At 47.1% G+C, this 17,174-nt stretch overlaps 1 protein-coding gene across 2 annotated transcripts in view; it reads right to left on the reverse strand.

Annotated features, from left to right (window-relative positions):
* Positions 1 to 7,901: 7,901 nt before the first annotated feature.
* DRAXIN (dorsal inhibitory axon guidance protein) overlaps positions 7,902 to 17,174 on the reverse strand; it is a 208,033-nt gene continuing 198,760 nt past the window's right edge. For both annotated transcript variants that reach the window (XM_078642214.1, XM_078642215.1), the window contains exons 6-7: positions 16,269 to 16,358; positions 7,902 to 8,439 (exon numbers count right to left, since the gene is read on the reverse strand). In XM_078642214.1, the coding sequence (XP_078498340.1) occupies positions 8,327 to 8,439; positions 16,269 to 16,358 (203 nt within the window). In that variant the 3' untranslated portion in view covers positions 7,902 to 8,326. The remainder of the gene's footprint in view (positions 8,440 to 16,268; positions 16,359 to 17,174) is intronic.

A 17,174-nucleotide genomic window follows, 5' to 3' on the forward strand; every position in this document is an offset into this window, starting at 1 on the left:
AATAAAAGTGGGTCACCAGGCGGCTGTAGGTTTTGTCCTGCCCCAGGTGTCCGGCGAGGGGCACATCATGTGCCAGGTTTAAGAGAAAGTCTCTGAAGTGGAGGGGGACGACTAGCACTCGGCCGGCCCCCAGCTCGGCGATCTTTTGTTCACTGTACAGGAGGTCCTGGTCCCAATAGATCCAGTGGGACCCCGAGGAGTCTCCTGTGGCTTGCGTGGCGGCTTGTTGTCGGAGTCCCTCCAGGGAAGGACATGTCTTTTGTTCCCGACGGAACTGCTCGCGGGTGGGGCCGCCTTCTTGGCGCCACTGGGCTAGTTCGGGAAGGGGCCCGAGCTCGGGAAGTTCTTCACGGCTGGGGCCCTGCGGCCCCAGTTCGGGTTCGGCCGTGGCAGTGGCGGGTGGCGGAGGTGCCGGCCATTCAGGTTCTTCGGGCAGATTGTCTTCGGTTGGGACGGCGTCCCGGGTGGACATGGATCGGGTCGTTACGCAAACCCATTCAGGAAGGCCTAGCATCCCCAGATGCTCTCTTCACTCGATCTGTGCCCAGGGGGAACTTTCCAGGTCGTTCCCTAGGAGGCAGTCCACCGGGGCATCATCTCGGACGGTGACTTTCAGCAGGCCGGACACTCCTCCCCACTCGAAGGGGATGCGGGCCATCTGGCACAGGCTCTCCGAATTGTCCGCCGACCGGACAGGGCACAGAACGTGGGGTCACCAGATGGCAGCGGACGGCGGTTATGCTGGCCCCCGTGTCACGGAGAGCCTCGGCCCGGCGTCCGTTGATGGTGACCCACTGGCGGTACTTCTGGGTGTTGACCGGAATCTGGTCTCGGGGGATCATGTCTTTGTCGCCCAGGGAGGCGAGGCACATGGCCGCGGACTCCCATTCTTCTGGTTCCATAGGGACCTCTTCTTCTTCATCCTTTTCTGCGCTCAGGGCAGCTGCAGTGATTTGTCGACCGGGGGGGCGGTGGTGCCGGGCCGCTGGTTCATGGGGCAGAGAGGATCATTGGCATAGTGACCCAGCCGTTGGCATCTGTGGCACGTAACGTTGGGGCGTGGCCCCGGTCGGGCTGGATGGGCCACTCTCGGGCTGGCGGCTGGTGTAGAGGAGGCGGGCGAAGACCCCGGCGGAAGGTCTCGACCTCGGCTGATGCCAGACCCGCCGCCTCGCGGCCGGTGGTTCCCCGGGGACCCTCGTCCGTATTCTCCTGTGGTGTTCCGGTGGACGCGGTTGCTCGCCCACCGATCTGCTTCGACCGCTAGCTTCCGCGGCTCGGTCAACTTGCTGTCGAGGAGGTGCTGTCGTAGTTCAATGAAGCAGTTGTTGGAGAGGTGCTCCCATAACATCAGGTCGACCAACTGCTGGTAGGTAGTGACCTGACTGCCTTTGACCCACTCCTCGAAGGCTCTGCTAAAAAAGTTCACATATTCTACCCAAGTGGTACCGGGGATTTTTTTACAGTCTCGGAACCTCTGCCGGTACATTTCGGGGGTGAGTCCGTAGCTCGTGAGTAGGGCCGTTTTCATGTGTTCATAGGAGGTCATTTCGGTGTCAGGGAGTTCCAGTAGGGCGTCTCTCCCTTCGTTGACGAACTTTCCCCACAGGCCGGCGCCCCAATCCTTCAGGGGCACCCGATGGGCGGTCATGGCCACCTCGTAGGCTTTGAACCATTGCTGGATATCATCGTTCTTGTAGTACTCTTTGACTACATCTTTCGGTAGGTGAACCTTGGTGTCCACGGGAGGGGCCGCGGTCTTGGCCCCGGCCGCGCTATCTTCGTTGATCTTGGCCTTGATTTTTAGTTCTCTCAGGCCTCGTTCGTGTTCATAGGCTAGTCGTTTTTCTTCGAGGTCACGTTGTCTCCGTTTCTCTTCTAGATCCCCCTCCAGCCGTAGTTGCTCGAGGGCTATCTTTTTCTCCGCTAGCTGGAGTTCTCCGTCTAGCCGGAGTCGTGCAAGTTCCACTTCGTGTAGCCGGTTGCGCTCTCGTTCTTGAGCGTCTTCATAGATGAGGTCCGCGTTTAGTGTTGCGGTTCTTTCCCCCGTCGGGGGTGCGCTGGTTTCCTGTTGCCCGTTCGGGCCATTCTCCTCTTGGGGTGGTCTGTCTCGGGTTTCCACCCAGGCTTGTAGGGCCGATTTGAAGTCCTCTTTTGTGCTCAGGCCAGTGGTAGTGATCCCCATGTCTTTACAGAATTGTTTTAGTTCTTTGTGGCTGTATTCTTCTATCTTCTCTTTCTGGAATTCGGCAGGTAGGTTGGTTCCTTGGGTCGTCATGGTCTCTGTGTGTTTTTCCGTCGTAGCGGGTCGATCACTCTCTGTACGATTTTGCGTTAGCTCGGATCGCAGCGCCTGCCACCAATGTTAGAAAGGCGAACCCGGGGGAGGCAGAAGGTGTCTGACTGACCACCCCTAGGTCTACCCCTCCTTCAGAGAAGGGACCGAGCGATGTCGAGAGGCCTCCGACGGGAGGGCCCTCTCCTAGAATCATACAGCAGAGTAACCACACCACTACAAATATACACCACACGTAGGTAGATTCTTCAATCTTTATCGGGCAATAAGTATCGTTTCAATATATACAGCAGATCCAGAGATCTGGAAAGTCTCATGGCAAGGGGCAAGGTAGCGGGACAGTCTTATAGATGGTCGGTTGCAATGGGACCCTACGCACAGCTCTCAATCCTCGAGCTGGGGGGTTCCGGAAGGTTGGGCCGCGGCAGCGCCAGCAGGCCCCAGGATGGTTCAGCGAGCGTGGACCGCGGCAGCGCCAGCAGGCTCCAAGATGATTCAGCGAGTGTGGACCGCGGCAGCGCCAGCAGGCTCCAAAGTGATTCAGCGAGTGTGGACCGCGGCAGCGCCAGCAGGTTCCAAGATGGTTCAGCGAGTGTGGACCGCGGCAGCGCCAGCAGGTTCCGAGATGGTTCAGCGAGTGTGGACCGCGGCAGCGCCAGCAGGTTCCCAGATGGTTCAGTAAGTGTGGACCGCGGCAGCGCCAGCAGGTTCCAAGATGGTTACAGCAAAGATGGACGCGGCAGCGCCAGCAGGCTCCAAGATGGTTACAGCAAAAATGGACCGCGGCAGCGCCAGCAGGCTCCAGGTAGAACAGCAAGGTGAGTTCGTCTCAGGGTCAGCCGCGACAGCGTCAGCAGGGCTTCTCGACTCCGGGATACAACTGCCGTCCTACTCCGGGGCTGGCCCAGATATAGGTCTGGAGTCCTTTGATGTCCGGACCCTCTCGCCTGGGGGTCAGAGGGGCCGGGATGATGGTGTCCAGACACCCAGCAGGGGGGTGGAGCCGGAGCCCAGGGAGGCCGGAGGGTGATCGAAACCAGGCATCCGGGGATGGTTGGAGAGCCATCGAAACTCCCCTCTCCTTGTCTCTGGTGGAGTGGCCACTCTACCACCCGGAGGGTTCTTGGTGCCTCGATGGCGGGCTCGCTGGGGCCGTGGCTGCGGCTGGTCCGGGACCACGTGTCTGTGACGTGATGGGCCCAAGATGGCGTCGGGCCTGGAATGAGGGTCCGGGGTGGGCACCGGACCGGTAATGCTGGGGCGGCCCGAGGGTGCCGTGTCAGTGGTTGTGGGCCGCCGGGTGGCGGATCGGGTGGTTTGGAGGGCGTGCAGAGGTGTGCCCGAGGCCGACCCGGGCTGGATGGAGGGCCGATGCGGGAGGGGTAGGACCACGCCACGAGGCCGGGTCCAACATCCTCATTCTCCACAGAACGCAGAGAGGGCAAATCGCCGCACACTCCATGGCGGAGCGGGGGTCTCCGGCCGGGGTTATTCTTGGAAGCACCCAGATGGTGGGGCCGCAGTCAGCGGCCTTTGTGCTCATTCAACATAGAATACATTTGAAATCCACTTGGGCAACAGGACCTCCATGATCCACTGCCTCAGAAACTGATCTTTTGAGGCCCCTTCCAACTGCTATGGGAATCTCAGAAAATAAAGATGATTCCACTTTAATCTTCCCTTTGAGTCTTTAAATCTATTTTCCAGTATATGCATCTTTTCTGTCAAGGCTTTGACTGTTGTCTATTCTCCCCCATTTCAATCTGAGTATGTTCTACTATTTCTTTGGTTATCTCCTTAACATTCCTGAGATCTGTTCAGAGTAGGTTGACTTCTGTTTTAATAGTGTCAGTTATGCTTGCTAGAGCAGAGATTGAGTTCTTGATAGTTTGCAGTATCTCAGCTGATGTTAGTTCTATCCCATCTTCATGATATCCCATGTATTATGATTTTCTAAGTTTTCCATGGTATTGGGAGGTGAGAGGGTTGAAGAAGTGTTAGCGGTGTCAAGTGGAAAAAACAATGGTTTGAAGAATAAATATCATTCTTTAAGCCTTTTAAATCTATCCAATAATTGAGATTTGAGGTGTTTGTACGTTAAAAAAAGAGTGTGAGAAATTAAATCTGCTATTAAGGTTTGGTCAAGGTTTTAATCTTGGAGGGTGGGCCAGTATCCAGCCTCCCTCTCCCTAAGTACCACTGACTACTATTAATTACAAGGTGGTGGCACAGGCGGGCATACTGCTGTCAGATACTAGAATTCCAACCTCCTCCACCGTCAGCTGCCTGCAACATCCTATCTTGCAAGAATCAGGAGGTGGTATTCAGCATACGGTTTTTACATGGCCTGGTGGAAGGATGGGGGTGTTGCCCAGCTCAGGCCGCAAGGAATTCCCAAGGATTTCCAACTCCATTCTCCAGCTAGCCCGCATGCCTAATATGCCAGGGTGTATCAGCAGGGAGTCCTGAGCCGCCCTGGGAAGGGGAAATGTGTCCATTTATCGAAGTAGCCAAAGTTACAATGGTAAGCAGCGCGACAAAAGGAGAATCCTTGGGGTGCCTTTAACGATGGAGTGTGCATGCGCAGCACCTACAAAGGAATCCCCAAGACTCCCCAGGGGCAGAAGAGAAGGTAATACTTAAGATTATCATGATGGCCTGGATTTCCTAGAACCCCCTATTGCATATGCCATGTTTACAAAGCAGTCCGTTGCAGAATCTTGGGGATTTTGCCAGGCCCCAGAGGTCTATGCAAAGAACTGTTTCTCCCAGGTGGCCCTGCAGAGCTATCAGGCTGAAATCACAAAAGCTTTCCAGGAGTAAGCTAGGTAACTCATGAATGGCAGAGCTTTCTTTCTTCCATAATCTCTGAGGAGACAATAGAGACAGTATGGCACAAGTGACAAGACTTCCAATAAAAAGAACTGCCAAATGGTTTCTCTTCAAAATATGGGGAGAGGAGACATTGAGACAACGCCGAAATACCGGCTCAAATACTTGCTGCTGTGACTTCCACTGGGTTTTGTGGTGGAGAAGGGAAATGTGGCCAGACGATGGGGGGTAGGAACACTACCATCCATTGCAGAATGGACACGGGGCGTGGGCTGGTGCATGAGGTGGAAGGGGTGAGGTGCAGCAGCCAGGGTGCCTGACTTCGGACCACTGGGTTCACGTTTCGATCCCCGGTGCCAGCAGCAGGTTAGCCCAGCACCATGTGACTCTGGGCAATAGCTTGCTTAATCTTCCCGAGGTCCCCCAGTGCCGGGGTACCTCTCAGGAGGTAGCTTTGCGCTTTAAAAAATGCTAGTATTTCATTTCATTTATTTCATAATGGCTGAAAAGATGGCCTATGAGGGGTACGGCTGCCCCAAGAAATGGGAAAAGGTGTGGGTGCATGGAGAGCTCACCAGGGTCACTTATGGAACTTGAACCTCTTATCTGATGTTCACTTGGTGAGGTGGGAGGAGAGGTGAAGAAAGGAATCCCTAGCTATATACCATCGAGAGAAAGGTAAAGATGTATCACGGCTGGATGAGACACGTGTATTTGTGACAACTGTTGTTATACTTGTTTATAAAATGGAAAACCCAATAAAATGTGTTAAAAAAATGAATGGATTGATTTCCTGGAAATCGTTTGTAAATCCCGGAAATGAGACAATGTACACCCATGAAAAGCCATAAACCTCAGGGTGTAGATATACACATTTTTCTATAGAACAGGTGCATACAATGAAGAGGTGGGTGATAGCATTTTTTGTGACATTACAAGCCAATACTTCTCAATGGGTGCTTTCTGTGTGTGTGTGTGCTGAGGTGGAGGAAAGATTGATCTAAATGAACATTTCAAATATTTAGACAGACTTGCTTCTATGACTCCAGTGGTGCTGATGATATGAAATCCAACACAGGCACTCCCATACCGAATTTGGAGACCATGGATGCAAATAGCAACTGGAGGATGCATACAGACCCCTTCAGCTACAGCCATGGTAGTCTGCCTACACTGTGTAAGTGTATCATGGCTCCCACTGTAGATATCTATCAGCCAAGGGCCTGTTAACCCTTGCTGGGAATTAAACAAGCCTGCTATGAGCAAGAGAGCCCTCTACAAAGGGTTCCTGGTGGTGATCAATCAATCACTCAATCAGGAGTTTGTATAGCGTGGCTACGCCCCCCCCCCCCTCCCCATTGAGGGTCTCAAGGCACTGGGGAGGGTGAGGGGCGGCTGCTGATCCGTCTGGTTTTGGAGGTTCATTCGAAGAGCCAGGTCTTGAGGTCCTTCCTGAATTGGGTCAGCGATGAGGCTTGCCTGAGGTTGGTCGGCAGGGTGTTCAAGGTCTTGGCGGCAAGCTAGGATAAGGATCTTCCTCTGGTTCTGGTCTTGTGAATCTATGGGATGGTGTCCAGGGCAAGTGGGGCAGAGGTGGTGATGAGTCTTATTAGGTACCCTATAACTCAAATATGCATCCAGTTTCGGTGTGACTGGGTGTTGCTTGGGAAGGACCTGGCCAGCCAGGCTACAGTGCCAGGACCTGAGTTCAGAGTGAAAGATGCCAGCATAATTGACGGTCTACACTGTAGGGTTGTTAGGAGTTAGAGAAGCACCTCAAATTGTCATATCATGTTAGATGGAAACATAATTTAGTGAATTATTGCTCAATGGATGTCATGAAATAGGTATGAGCCCTAAATAATTGTGAATGTTTTGATAAAAGTTAAAAGTGTGTGTGTGTGTGTGTGTGTGTGTGTGTGTGTGTGTGTGTGTATGTATGTATTATAGGTTGGATTACCTTTTTCTCTTTGTTCTGTCCATTAGTTATACCTGGTGTTAAAGAGAATGTCCAGGTTATGGTTTCTAGACCTAGGGCATGTAATAAGGTGAATGAGTTATCAATCGCATTTGTGACGGAGCATCCCATTCACCAAGATCCCAATCAGGCCCTAAAAGGTTTAGATTGCTGTTTGTAGTAAAAGTGAGGTTGCGCTTAACCACACAACCTTGCGTCACTTTACTTCACCTGATGTAGAAATGACAGCAGTCAGAATGTTCTCAGTTAGAGGGTGGATCCTCAGGCCTTGTTGGAAATGGTACCTGATGAAGCTGCCACTCTTTATTTGGCATAAGAGAGCTTCAGGTGGGCTTATAAACACCTCCGGTGTGGAGGGAAGGTTTGACACAAGGAGAACATTGTCGTAGGAGGCACTGACACAGAGTGACCAAGGCTTGGATGGGAGAGAGGAAGAGCTGAGTAAGGCAGGGGTGAAAAGGGACACAGAATAAAGGGGTGAGAGAAGGCATGATGCAGTAGAGTAAGGTGAAGGGTGTGCAGACTTGTAGTGTGGCCACAGGGGATACTGAGCTTGGATTAAAAGGATAAAGAAAGGAGATTTTACAGGATTTCCCTGACTTCTATAAATTTGGTACCCAGCTTTTGTCCCTAAATACTCTGTGACTGGCAATAAACAGAAATGCACCGCAGAATATTATGGGATCAGCACCTGCAAACAGTGGCTGTATTATCTTTGACAGCATTCAACACCCAATTAACCTTTGTCAGCAGCAATGTGACCAATTAACACATAACTCAAGAAATACAACCACAAACAAGATCTACATCCCTTTATTAGCATTCTACTGCTTAATGTACACCTAACATCCTCTTACCTGGCCCCTTTTTACCAATATTGTCCATATTCTCCTCAAGAAACAGATTTCCTATCTTAAAGCAATTCACCACATACTCCTAAAAATAGTTTCTACATTTTCCAGAGAGTAAGTCAAAGACTGTTGGATAAAGGCGGCCACCGGCATGTTCTGGATTGCTGTTCAATAGTCCTGTGTTCTGTGGCCTTCTTTGATGTTTGTTGGGTAACCTGTTGCCAGGTTACACAAGAGGATGACAAAGAATCATTTGGCTACCACTGGTTCCTTCCCAGCCCATAAACCTGATAAACCTGGGGGACAGCTTTTCTATAGTCAAAGAAGATAGTGGCAGCTGGAAAAGAAGTCTCTAAAAATGCACACTTTCTAGACACTAATAAAAGATCCCCGGTCGCTGTCAATAGAATCCGGCTCAACGCATCGCCCTTTTCTCCGTGTCACTCTTCGGTTCCGGTGAAACTTTGCATAACATCGAAGTCCTAAAATAGAAAGAGAGAGCAGAACCATGAGAGAGCAAGTATCAGCCCCTCTAAATATAAGTACATATATTTCAATACATTTGTTTGAGTAAGGTTAAAGTTTTCTTTCGTGCGCACTGTTAGCATTGCACTCAAGTGGTAATGTGTAAGATGTGAGATACTTGAACTGTCCTAGCTTTTTAACTCACCACACTTTGCTTCCTGGGGCCATATTATGGAAGTGCCACAGAGGCGCAATGGGCGTTTGCGCCCGCTTTGAATGCCCCCAGGGCACTTTTTTATTACCCCATGTAAATGAGGGAACCCCTTTGCCTCTGCCCCCTCCATGGCAGCCCCTTTGAAGGGGGAAAGGGAGTCCCATGGGTCCCCCAGACTTCCCCATGCTGGCGGGTGCAGTTGATCACCACACTAACCCGCAAGGGAATACCTAATCCACCTTCAATGTGGAGGCGGGTTCCAGCCTGCACTGTGAAACACGGAGCAGCTTCAAAGCAGCAGTTTCGTTCTTCACATGAATGCGCTGTCTCCAGAACAGCACAAGTTTGCCGCTGTCCTGGGGACAGTGCATTCATCCTAATATAGCACATTTAAAAACGTGCGCCGGGTGCAAACAAGGAAAATACGCTGAATCTGTGATACGGCTCCTGGTCTCTCTAGCACTGCCTATGTAATTTATAATTAGAGCTACAAAGAGAGGTGGTCTAGTGGCTGAGGTGCTGGCATTGAAACCCAGAGACCTAGGTTCTAATCCTGGATTAGGCAGTAGAAAATAATTGTCTGCTTCCAGGTGAATTGGTCTATCTCACTAAGTCTGAAGTTGAAAATATCTGCAACGTTTAAAAAGAAGTGCTCTCAATGAATGTCCCTTTTACAAACCCCAGGTATGCCGTGCAATATTAGAGTGCACTTGGGAGCTTCCAGGCCAAAGGATCAAGGTATGTCTTCAATGGACATTAATAGTCAAATTTAGCCTGCCATATCACGATAACCAAGGGCATACTAAACGCAAGAAAGTTTATGTGTTATTTGTGCAGAAATGAACTTCATTGGGTGTATCACATGCAATATTGTATGTATGCAATGCATGTGGACTGTGTAGCACTATCTTTCCAAATCTTCTATTATAATTGCATTTTCTGCTTAGTTTTTAAAGTAATATATGTTTATATTTACACTAAAACAGCCAAAAGTAAAATAAAATATTATTTGGAAAAGTAGTACTGCACCCAAAAGAACCCACACCTTGCATCTTGCTACCCTCAAAGCACAGCCTTATATGCAGTGCCCTGCATTTACTATACCTCATAACCCTTGAGAGATGCTGCACTTTTTCAACAAGCCCTGGCAATGTTATTAGGCCTGGCTTATAAACTAAAAGTGACTCTTCAGTCACTGATGACTATAATACCTCAATAAGTCATCACACATGTACTATTACACTCATCCTTGCATTCATAGATTTACTCATCCACCGCTTACTCATTCTGGCCTTCAGCCACTGACTCTACTCATCTACAGTAAAACAGACACACAAACTGAATGAACGTATGCAGGATAAATTAAAAGAATAAAAGTAAAGCGAGTGGCCTGGTAGGACTACTCGGGAAGCTGTAGATGGCTCTAAAAAAGGAAATGAAGAAGGAAATAAATTAAAAGGACAAAATGGAAAAACAAATTACTAGCTCATCATCACATGCATTGAAGGGCAATTATTTTCAGGCAATTGTCCACATTCAACCTGGTAAAATTATGTGACTCACATGGCACTAGAGCCAATGGCAGAAATGGGCCAACCCGATGTCTCATATACCATGATATCACGGGGAAAAGCAAAACGTGAATAATATTCAAAGAGATATAAGATGACTGACCAAAAGGTCCTCAAAGTATAAATGCAGGTGTGTAGAGTGTTTGTTTTATATTTTTTACTACAAGGGCCTGGCAGACACACACATCTGCTAGTCCTTCCTAATAGTGTCTAGAAGGGCTATAACAGTGCAAATCTTCAACCCCAAGAGTTTGTCAACCTACAATAAAATCCTTCCCTACTACAGTTATCTGTGGGAAACCAAGTAACACAAAACTATTATATAACAAAATGTTTGTTTACACGTTTTAGGACAGTGTAATCACAGGCCTATCAACTTTAATAAATGCAGGTCACAATAAGTTAGGCCTACTTCCTTTGTTGTAACTTTTCATAATAACCAGATAAAGCCTGTTGCATCTGACATACCTTTTCCGAATGAACCAATCAAGCTCAATGCATTTGCCACTAACTTGTCACCATAAGCAACAGAGGGGCATATTATCAAGCACTGCGTTAAAATTATTGCAGCTTTAGCGGCAGAAAACAGCCGCTAAAGCGGCGATAATGGGCTTGATAATATGCACTTGAGAATTCCAATAGAAGCCCATGTTGACACCAGAACATGGGCTTCTATTGGAATTCTCAAGGGCCTATTATCAAGCCCATTATCGCCGCTTTAGCGTCAGTTTTCTGCCGCTAAAGCGGCGATAATTTTAACGCCGTTTCTTGATAATATGCCCCAGAGTCTTTCTGTATTGTGTATAGGATGTCAACTATCAGACATACATGAAATCACAAATATATGCACAATTACAGTTGACCAAACTATATCACCCCTCTGAATAGAATCTAGGAAGGATTATCACATTGCATATCTTTAACTCCAAGCGTCTGTCAGAGGAAATAACCAACACCAAAACCCTTGCCTATTACAGAAATATGTGAGATTCCGTGTTACAACATATCTTTCAACAGGATTTAACACAGTGTAATGACGATCCACCAGTAAAGGACAATAGCTTTAACAAATGCTTTTCACAGTGAATTGGTCAGGCCTACTGCCTCTGCTGAAACAGTTCATGATAAATTGATCAGATCTATGGCATCTGACATTTTTGCCAATGAATGAAGCAATCACATAGGCTGTATCACTGGTTTGTCATCATAACCAACTCAGGCAATCCTGATTTCTACGTGCACTTTCGTTCAAGGGAACCCTTAGGAATGCAGTCAGAAATGAAATATACACAAAATGACAATTGGCAATACAATATATATTATAATAATCAAACACTCATAAGAGGGTTGACATCGATCATCAAAGTGCAAATCTTTTACCCACGGGGCTTGTGAGAGAGATAAACAATGGGGAAACAAGTTGAAAACCTGTGCCTACTACAGTAATCAGTGAGAAACCATGTAACACAAAAACTGTCTACTGGCTTTAACACAGTATAACAATAATCCACCCTTGAAGGATTATTTACTTTAACATATACACCTACAATAATTACAACAGACCTGCTTTATTTGTCGTAAATGTTTCTTTTAAAGTGATCAGGCCTCTACTTTGATCATTGGCTAGTAACCAAAACAATATACAGCCCTTCTTAAAACTACACAACAAGGATTCTCAAAGGTCACATCTTACACAACAAGGGTTTATCACATGGTGCAACCAGACCAGCACGAAAACCATTGCCTACTATGGTACTTTGAGGCATTCTAAGTGTTAATGCAGTGTAATGACCACACTAACATGCCTATTGTCTTTAAAATATGTTTTCAAAATAAATACATCTGACCTACTGCATTTATGGCAATTTTTCATAATGAATTTATTAAGCTTATTGCTTTGATCACTGGCTTATCATCATAACCAACCGAGCCCTACTGTCTTGACATCTCATATGTTTTTCCACAATGCAACTCGTTCATTACTCTTTTTCAGCAGAAGTACACTGGTTCAGCCCAATCAAAATCTGTGCTCAAGGGAATCTACATCTGGAAGGAGCCAAAGTCTCTCAGTAATGCTTTTTAAATGTCTTTTCTTGTTGATGACATAACGTCTGCCAACAGCTGTACTTTCAACACAGACCTATGACAGTTCTGCATAGATGCACTGGCTGCGCCTACTTTAGGTACAACAGCACTATTGAGAAATGCAGGTGCTGACATGCTCAAGTATAAAAGCCCTTCCTTACGATTGCCTACACTCCCTTATGTATAGCCTGTGAACACGGTGTCCATCACATTGAGGGGGAGATGAGGCATGTAGGGTACTGGTCAGTCCTCTGTCGGAAAGCAGCGTTGGCTCTTGACCTAGGCCCCTCTTGAGTACGTAAGGGTAGAATATGATGGAGGTGAATAATGGCAAACATGTAAGGGGGACCCTACTAGACCTCACATTCTATGATTATTTTTTACTTTACACCATTTTCATTACACTCATCTACAATCTGGGATGTGGAGATATGCAGTAATTTTGAAACAATAACTCAATTGTTGTCACGTTTGGCTACTGGTATTGGAACCTAGGTCTGCAGCTTTCAAGATCAAAGTGAGTACGTTTGAAAAAACAAAGATTAAAAGCTGCACCTTAATATTGCGAGAAAGGATGCAGCTATGTCAGTGATTCAAATGCTACCTGTATTTCTGTTCCCTTGTCCAATAGAGAAATGTGCCTTCCAACATTCAACAGACTACTCAACTTTCATTGGTTCAACCCCATTACTTTAACTGATCATATTTCACTGTCATTACTTCAAATGGCATCACTGAGACACACCATCACTTGGACTAAAGTATCTGTTAATCAAGTATTAAGGTAAGTGTAACTTAGCAACATGGTTAGAAAAAAGTTAATTATGTATTTAATTGTGTTTGTTTATTTAGGCTTCGATTAGGGTAGGTGTGTATCGCTTGAATTTAGTTTAGGGGTAGATTTAAAGTTGACACTGGGGCCAGGATAAGGTTCATTTTAATTTAGAATTACATGTAATTTGATATAGGGTGTTAGTTAGAGTACATATACATTTAGGGACGAAATGTAAATACCATATATTCTATGGGATTTATATTTTGGTGGACAGGATATCCATTGCCATTGTGACGGAGTAACCTGTCTACCAAGACCTAAATCAGGCCCAGGGCCCGACTAGCCATCGCGGGCACCAGGCAATCCCCCGGTGCGCCGCACGGTTGGGGGCCGGGTTTGGGCCCCTGTGGGCCGTTTTTGTTACAGGGCCGCTTTTGCAGCATAGCTGCAAAATCGGCCCTGTACCAAAATCGGCCGAAAACCGGCCCTGGCAAAGTGCTCGCGGCCCCTCCAACCCCCCCCCCAAGTGGGGAGGGGGGCTGGCCGAGCGCTTTACCGGGGCCGGTTGTGGTTCCCAGTCTGGCCCTGATCAGGCCCTTAGTTTAACTGAATTTAATAGAATTTAAATTTAGGGTAGCATTAGGGTTAGCATGAGAGGTAGCATATTTTTTAACTAAATGTAACTTACATTGATTTACTTTCCTTTATATCTAATGTTAGTATTGATGTCATTTGATTTACTTCTATATTATATAGTTTTGGGATTTGCATTGGGATTAAACCAAGGACGCTTAGCTTCTTTTCTTAAATTAAATTGATTTAATATTGGGTTGGTGTTATATTTAGCATTAGGATTAGGGATCTGTGCTGAAGTAGTGGTAGGTCAAAATGATTGTGAAGTAGTAATGGCATGGGGACGTACTGGTATTTAAAGAAATGACAGAGAACTGGCATAATGTTTTTTTAACGAAAAATTAAGTAAATGCACACACATTTCCCAATATGATGTCTGAAAGTCAGGTCCACCATGATAAAAGGTGTGGCAGGAAAAGATGGACCTAAAAATGGAGGACTCTAAGCACACTCCTTACATTCTCTTAAAAAAATATAAAAGTACAGAGGCTGTCCTGTACTGGTGTTCTACTTTCCTACTCCATACCCTATCAAAAACAAAACATAAGACCTCCGGACTGCACAAAAGACCCCAGCTGACATCCACCCACCAAAGAAAAGATATTTGGCAATTAGGTGTCTGTGATCCTTCAAGTAGCTGCTCATAAGTTAACAGAAAACCTCTCCTTTCAGAGCAGAACAAGAGAAAAGGCTATATCTAAAATCTGAAGTGTTGCTCTGCTCAGTGTGGTTCAATCACTTTTTTCCACTGTGGTGTGTGGGAAGCTGCAGAGTGTATTATATTGTGTGTGTGTGGGAAGCCGTGGATGAGAAGGGAACATTCAAAATGACCATTAAAAAGTTTCAACTCGACATGCGTCTGTGCCTCGACTGCTTCTGATCCCAGCCTGAGTGCAGTCATTGTGGGTGGTGGTGTGTATCTGGATGTATGGACTGAACCTTTAGGGGTCCATTAGGATGACGGGCGGACTTTGTCCGCCCGTCATCCTCCCGGTGTATGGGACCACCCGCCATAAGGGCGGGGGTCCCGTGCCACATATTACGATGCGCCCGCCACAGTGGCGGGCGCTTCCGGCATTTGTAGCATTGCGGCGGGCGGTGCTGAAAGCACCGCCCGCCGTAATGCTAAAAATACACGCAGTGCATTTCAATGCACAACATGACAGGCACCGCGAGGTGCCTGTCATGTTGTGCATTGAAATGCAGGGGGGTACCATAGGTACCCCCCATGTGCACCCCCCACCCCCATGGAGTCCCTGGGGGCCCGCAACGGGCCCCAGCAGGGGGACTCCGCATGCCTTTCCGTGGCGGCATTGCCGCCACGGAAAGGCATTCACAAATGCCTATCCTAATATGGCTGGCGGTGTCTAATAGACACCGCCACCATATAAACCCTTTTCCGCCCGGCCGCAAGGCGACCGGGGCGGAAAAGCGGCGGACGGTCTTTCCGTCCGCCGCGGCCAACAATGCCATCGTAATATGGCAGGGGGTGTTTTGTGTCAGGATGGCGGGCGGATTGCCCCCGCCAGGCCGGCGGTGGCTACCGCCTGCCTGGCGGGGGCAATCCGCCCGCCATCCTAATGGACCTTACTGGCTCTAGAGGAAGCATGAGCAGAGTAAATGCAGTGAAAACCTGTGTTTTCCATCAAAATTAGATCTTCCACCAGGTGGAGTATTTTCTGATGTCAGTTCAAACCAAAACACAGATAGCCTAATTTTAGTTAGTGTTGTCTCTTTCCCCCTAAAAAACCTACACTACAGTCCCCCAAATCTATTTGGTTGTTTAATATAGAAACCTTGGCCTTTATGTTATGTTTCACCAGAAGGATTATCACAGCCTATGCTATTATCTCTTACACTGGGTCATTGGAAGAAATCTATACTATCTCAGTCTCGCTCTTGTCTCCAATAATTCGCACTTTAGATCTTTATCGCGTGCCACTCATTACTACCTTCTGAGTCCCTTTCCTGTCACATCCCCACATCCAGCCGACCGGGTGCCCCTGACTTCAGCCCTTTCTTTGGTCGCACTAGTAATTCCTGAGGAGCAGCGCCCCTGCATCTTCTATATCTTTCAGTCCTACCTTTAGTCATTATTTTGTTTAATTGAAAGGCTCTTCACTTCTCTAGCCGGCCCTACTGAAGTCTTTTGGAAATAATAATCACAACTGATGTTAAAATTAGACCTGGGTGAAATTTTGATTACGCTGAAATAATCGGAGTAATTTTGGGCAAAAATCCTTAAGTAGGAGCACAGGACAACACGCTGAGAAGTCGCGAGCGGCTGCTGGCTGCTACTATTTGTGTTCTGTTGCACTTAGAGCTATTTGCTTAGCGGAAAATGCAGTCTAGCATCCATTTTGGATGAGAGGGTTCTCATTGCACTAAGAAAGTAGCACTAAATGCTGGATTATGCTCCTTACATAATTCCACGTAATTCTGCATCATTTTCCGTTAATTACATGTATTTACGCTTGAGAAAATGATGCGGGTTAATCACGCCCCCAGTTGAAATGTGTAGAAAGCACCTTAAAATTGAAGGGAATTTGTTGTGGGGGGTTCACTCACCTTCGGCGCACATGCAATCATCATAGCACTTGTTGTTCAGTCCGCGGTTGTGTGGTTTGCAGATGTGTTCTCGTAAGTCACAGCAAAACCCTGTGAAGGAAACAAAGAACATTGCACTAGTATTCAAGGAAGAACAGATGCACGACTTTAAAAAAGTAATACATTCGGGGCATCAGGCTATATGATCAATAGGTAATGCTTTCGAAGGAAACACACTTTGTAACAGTGTCACTTCAAGAAAAGATGCTGCATTTTGCAATCACTGCAGTGTTTCATTGGCCTGACAAAATTGGCACAATAAGGGGATACAGCTATAGCTTTTAAGCCCATGGGAGCCCCCTATTTAGAAGGAATGGGTGAACAATGCGATGTTTATCTCCAGGCAAGAGTGTAATATACTTTAACAAAGGCTTAGTGACACTCACGCCTGAGGTCTTGGAAACCAGGGTAAATTTTCCACTGAAAAACGCAGGAACATAAGCTCCTTGATCGTCCAAGTGTTGAAATGCCTTTGCCTTTTTCAGCAAAATGACCTGACTCAGCAGGTTGCTTGGAATGTATAACTGGTCAAATTGGTCGATGCAGGTTTATTTGAAATTCCTTTGCCTGGGTTCTATTTGTTAGCCTGCATGCTAGATTTCTGTATTTACTGATAAATGCAGACTTTGATATAACCATTACAACAAGCACACACACGTACACACAAACCCACACACACAACCAAATTAATATCACAAATCATTTTGATACTGATGACCAAATTCAAACAATCAGAAAACAGACTTTGGTCTCTAATAGAATCCTAAAAAAAGGCCACAAGTTACCCAAACTCCAAAAGCACTGCAAGGCCACACCAATTATTCACAAATTGCAATACAAATCACCATACCATACCATTCCATACCA

This window comes from Lissotriton helveticus, chromosome 5_1 (genome assembly GCF_964261635.1).
Source record: "Lissotriton helveticus chromosome 5_1, aLisHel1.1, whole genome shotgun sequence".
In the NCBI taxonomy this organism is placed as follows: Eukaryota; Metazoa; Chordata; class Amphibia; order Caudata; family Salamandridae; genus Lissotriton; species Lissotriton helveticus.